This window comes from Chaetura pelagica, unplaced genomic scaffold (assembly GCF_000747805.2).
Source record: "Chaetura pelagica isolate M959 unplaced genomic scaffold, ChaPel_1.0 C11786808, whole genome shotgun sequence".
Taxonomy (NCBI): Eukaryota; Metazoa; Chordata; class Aves; order Apodiformes; family Apodidae; genus Chaetura; species Chaetura pelagica.
Window position 1 is genome coordinate 1 of NW_009970665.1, and position 5,815 is coordinate 5,815.

The following is a 5,815-nucleotide window of genomic DNA, read 5'->3' on the forward strand; positions in this document are numbered from 1 at the left end:
CTTGGTGCCTAATTTAGGGCATGAAAGGCTGATTTCCAAAAGTGTCAAGGTAAGCCTACTGCACCTGCATATGGTAGATAAGCTTTGCCTGTGCTCATCTCCTGTTCTGTAAGAATTTAGCCATATAAAGCTAAACTTTCCAACTGTCCTAACTGACAAATATAAGCTTCGATTAAATAAATAAATAAAAATAATAATAAAATAATTAAAAAAAAGGTGCTTATGAGTACTTTTGAGATTTGGCTACCAAAACTGAACTGCTTTTAAAGGGTTCAATTTTTAGGAGTGGTGAACACCACCTAGAAGGCTCCCTTCTCAGTGTAAGCCAACATTACTTTTTTGACACCTATTAACTTTTTCAGCATTGTAAACAGAAGTAAGATTTGCTTCAGTGTTCTGAAACTTCTTCAACAGCTTCTACTTACAACAACAACAAAAACTAACAAATCTTGAAGGATGCATTTGAAAACCAGTAATAAATCCTTCCTTGTTGTCTTTTGTGATGTTTTACATAGCACAATGCTTTTCTGAAGACACTTTGTCTTGATGGCTGCCATCTGGTGTAGCTCATAAGGGCAAGTTAGGACTCTGTTTACAGAGTTCTGCAGAGCCCCCTAAAATGTACCTGAGGAAAATGAAAGACTTATTCCAATGACACGAGAGAATTCACAAAGAAAGAAGTTGTTTATACCTTTAAGGCAGCCTGGATTGAGGGTGTGAAAATATTGAGAAGGCTTTGTCACTAATTTCTAGACAAAGCTTGCAAAACACAATTGCTTTGCAAGCCTTATTTTAGCTGGGGAATATGTTTCAGTTTAAGTCACCAGCAACATAACACGTGCTGTGAGGGTGGTTGCTACATTAGACTTTCAGGCAGCTATAACTGAACAAGGATTAACAAGTCTTTGCTACATACAAAGGGCTCCTAGTTCCTTAAAAACAATAATTTTCTACAGACTTTTCTTTTGTGAGTCTGCTCCAGTTCTTCAGAACTAGGCAACAGGCAAACAAAATCCAGCAAGTGAAGGGTTTTGGTGTATCCAAAACCTGTGTAGCTGATATTATGCTTGACACTTCCCTGAAGTTACTGGAGTTGCTTTATAATACCTGTTTGGGGTCAGTTATACTCCCATAGGCAGCCAGAAGAGGAGAACTTGCAGTAATTGCCAGCCAACCCTTGAGACAGAGACAGCTTTAATTAAGCACTTCCATGAGTGCCTTTTGAAACAGGCAACATGAGACTAAACAGCAAGGTGCACCATTTTGTCTCTTGCACACTAACATATGTGACTATTTCAGTAACTTCTCAAACTATTTAAATTATTTAAAGTCAGTAAGCAAATAGGAAGCCAAAACAAACCCCCAAACCATAAACCATTATGCTGTGAAGCTTCCATGTGGATTTCTGACACAAGAAGACTATTTTTAAAAAATGCCTTTCTGTTGAGGAAGAATACGAAGGACATGTTTCCTACAAAATGGTACATTCAAGGGGCACAGTTTATTTGAAATCAAGCCACTTTTCATTTCTGAGTGAAAAGGGCTTTCAGGAATTTTCTCTCTTCTTCGAGACCCTAGTTGCTAATTTTGATGCTTTTAAAGCATGCAAAATGCATTTCCTTGTGGCAAACAGAATAAACTGACAGACTGCTGTGTTGGCACTAAAATAGATGAAATCAACCAACTGCAAAAGAGGGAAGTGGTCTTTCTTCCATTCCCCATCTGCTGCAGGCAGCTGAAGAGTTACTTACAGCAACTGCAGATTAGGAAAAAAAATCACCCTCCTGTGGAAACTGTCAGATGTAGATGCACTTGGAGAGCTTGGCTTTATCTGTAGACATTTCCAAACATTATTTGTTCTTTTTTAGGGTTCCTTCCAACCGAAACCATTCTATGATTCAGTGATTTTCAAGTGTGGTGGGAGACACCCATCACAATGTCTGTCCCTCCATCTCAGTGCATTCTCTTCCCCTTTGGAGTCAATGCCAAGGGCAGGAGGACTGCAATAGCTAAAGTTCCATATTTGTACTGTATTTCTGATAATCCAGTGGCCTTGTACATCTGATGAATATCTTTTGTAAGGAAGCACTTGTGGATTTCAGCTCCTATATGTTGCTAGGCTGGCTTCCCAAAGTCCATCAGCAGCCTTTGGAATGTTGTACACAGGACTCCCAAGTAGCTCTGATGATTAAGGCAATACTTTCATCTTTTCTAAATCACTGTTTTAACCTCTGGCCTTCCCTGCTACCTCAGATCAGGTATGAATACTGTAGCTCTATGTAGTTAAGCAGCTTAGCTTTTATGGGATGATGAGAACATTTTGCTTGGAGGCTGGGATTCTAACCAGACACAATGATTGAGAATGAAGTTTCCTTGTGACAGCTGAGATGAATCTGTGTATGTGTAAACAGGTGGTCAGGGTGAATTTGATATAAAAATTGCAGACATTGCCTTAGCATCCAAATGAAGCACCTCAAATAATAATAATAAAAAATAAAGCAATCAAACCCAATTAAATGTATCTAGGGGAGCACTACGTGTTTTCCCATCTCATAACTCCTTGTGTTTCTCATTTTCCTCAGGCTCCTCTCAGTCATACTATTGTTTCTCTCTGTTGTTGTAACAACCTCCTCACACAATGATGCCTTTGATGTAGGAGCTTTATCTCACTTTCCATGTGTTGCATTTGTCAACTTTATCTCTTCTGCACCTGAGGAAACCAATACCATGATGTCTTCTCTTCAAACTGACTTCACATGGAATGAGACATTTATACAATAGGCCTCACAATGGCCATTGCAGTGACTTAGCATCAACGCTTGTTGGGTGTATCCTCAGAAGCAATTACCATTATACACTGGAAGCAATCTGTTCCATGTTCTATTGATGCTATTGTTGCAAGCAGAAAAGGAGAAATGCTGATGACATGACAGGGGTGACATCTCAAGCTTTTGAAGAAGGCAGCAAAAAGAGTGGTGCTGTGATAAGCAAGACCAGAACCACCCAGAGCACTGCGCTGACAATGTGGCTTGGGATTGCAGTTCTCATCTCTCTTGCTGTACGCTGGGCTCTGGAGGAGGCAACCACTGAAGAAGGAATCCCTTGCTCAAAGTACCAGCTGGCTTTCAACAGTTCATGCTATGAGTTTGTTAGACTCCAGCGTACCTTCACAGGTGCCCAGAGCTGGTGTGAGAGAGGAGGGGGGCACCTGGTCTTTATTGAAAATGAGGAAACTCAAGAGTTCTTGCAAAAACATATTGCGGAGGATCAGGAATGGTGGATAGGGCTGATCTCAAACTCCTTGCTGAATGAAACTACTGATGGTAGGTGATTTTGATATCATGTCTTCTTTAAAACTGTATCATCCCATGATGCTTACTTACCATGACAAATGCAATCAGTCCCTCTGTAGACACTGGCTGAAAAGCCACTGTTTTTTGTTGCTGTAACTTCAGATTCATATTAAGATGTCTTAATTGCCTGCTTCACTTCCCACCTCCATTGGTTACGCTTTCCATCAGATCTTGTGGTGATGAACTAGATAAGCTTGCTGACCCAGTGAAAAAAATGTGCTGGGTTAGGTCTCCAGTGGAAGAGTAAGCTGAGCCAATTCATCACACAAGGAAGTGCTGCAAGATCTAATGCAAGGGAAATGGTGGAATTTTGAGGCTGGGAGCACAGGGGGAAGTGGTGGTTTCTCTTTTTTAGTGATTATATGAAGTTAAATATAAAGTGTAATTGAAGATCCCTGTGCAGGCTAATCCACTTCAGCTTCAGTAGGAGCAGGGCTACTTTCTTCCTCTGCAGGCTCTGACTCTGTAATTGTGTTACTGTGGAAAATAAACATTTGGGACATGATTATTGTGTTCACAGGGGCAATGATTTGGCTGGACACTTCAAATATAAGCTACAGTAACTGGTACAAGGATCAGCCATCTCCCTACTCATCCTCATGTGGGTATATCCTGAAGAATGCCAAGTATCAGTGGGGTGTGACTGAAAATTGCAGCCAGGAATTTTACTTCATCTGCGAGTTTGGTAAGACACACAACAGCTGGAACTGTGAGCATTCATAACCTGGCATAAATTGCCTTGTTGCTTTCAAAGTGGCTGTGCAATAACTTACTAAAGCTTATTAAAAGTGAACAAGCAAAAAGCCATATAAACCCAGCAGGTGTTCTTTTCCCAGTGTGCTGTTTTAAGATCTGACTCAAAGAAAGAAAGAACCCTGAAATCACCAGGAGATGTAGGTGCTCAACAGCTAGTGATTAAGGACCAGATTTCCAACAGAGGGCTTGTAAAATAGAAATGGATCTGGGAGTGAATCTAAATGTGTAGCAGCCCATGTCTGCAGTGGGGGTAAGCTAGCCAGTTTAAAGCCAATTTCAGCAGTGCATAATAACACGGCTGTAAGAATCATTGAGTATATATAATCTCTACTCCTAATAAAGGCACTGATGTAGCCCTTTCTCCTCTACCTAGCTATTGATTTTCATGACATTGTATGGTGTTTTGACGTTTATATCTATACATTAAATTTGGCTGAACATAATTCAATGTTAAAAATGATGGAGGGAGAGGAATTTGCAGGCAGCACAATCTTTCAAGCTTATTTTCCTTGTAAAAAGAGACTAAAATTATTTTTTCCATTACAACCATGGTAGACAACTGTCTGTTTGTAAGGAAACTATCCTCTGTTACCATAGGATCTGCCTCAAAGATCATTAAATTCAGAGAGTGTTTGCATTATTGAGCAACCACATCCTACACTACATCAATCATTCCATTACCCAGGAAACCAAGAACAGACTGAGGTAATTACAGTTTTGTTTTCAGTATCTACAGCCCATGTACATTAATACACATATATGTTTTAATAACAGAGTAGACTCCTCTTTTACCAGCTTTGCATGCAAGGAGATAGATCTAATATCTCAAAGAAATGGGAAATATTTTCATTAGTTACCTTGGGTACTGAATGTTTGGACATCCCCTCCACCTGGCAGTGCCTAAGTTTGTTTCTCTGTAAAATGGACATAGTGATACCTAACACCTTCTCACACAGCTTCCCTGAGGCTTGGTTCACACTGTGATTGAAACTTAAAATGAAACTGATAACTTGCCTACTTGATCATCTGAGCTAGGTATAAGTGCACAAAAAACTAACCAGACTGTTCTGCCTTCATCCTTTCCTTGGCCACCTATCAATGCAAATTAAAACTTTCTTTATTATTATTTCTACCATTTGTTGCTCTGCAGGTTAGTGATTCATTGTAGTAAAAATGTAAGTGTTGAACAGGGTTTTGTACACAGGAACAAAAACCAGTTTCTGTACATTTTTCCATGCGGAAGTTGCTGAGACAGCAAATACTGTGTGAACTCCCTGTACAAAGAACAAACAAAGGCAGGAGATGATGGTCTGTCTTAGAATTTAACAGCAAATTATTTTTCAAGCTTATTTAGAAAGCTCTGCTCTGTAAACTGATCATGTTGCTATAGTTACAGCCAGGCTTAGATTTAGCCTTTAAAATAACAGTGGCAGACAATTACTGCAGTGTGCACACATTGGCACTGTTAACCAAGGTACTTAAAGGGAATGATCCTCACAGCAACTGGAGGACAATGTATTTAAACCTGAGACAAATGAAACAAAAACATTCTTTTGCAACACTCCCATATGAGAACAGTCTTTCGCATCCTCCTCTTCAGGGTATTAAGTAGCCTGATTACTACAGGATAGTAAGAATTCTGAGAGATAATTAACTGTCCCAGATTAATCAAAGAATGAGGTTTACACATTTAGAGATATGACCTT

At 39.7% G+C, this 5,815-nt stretch overlaps 1 protein-coding gene across 1 annotated transcript; it reads left to right on the forward strand.

Moving 5' to 3' along the window:
* Positions 1 to 2,926: 2,926 nt before the first annotated feature.
* Positions 2,927 to 4,038, forward strand: LOC104396165 (polycystic kidney disease protein 1-like 2; the record flags this gene model as incomplete). Its single annotated transcript, XM_010005981.1, has 2 exons — positions 2,927 to 3,323; positions 3,874 to 4,038. Coding segments are annotated over exons 1-2 (562 nt in total), but the record flags the coding sequence as incomplete, so codon positions are not given.
* Positions 4,039 to 5,815: the final 1,777 nt, after the last annotated feature.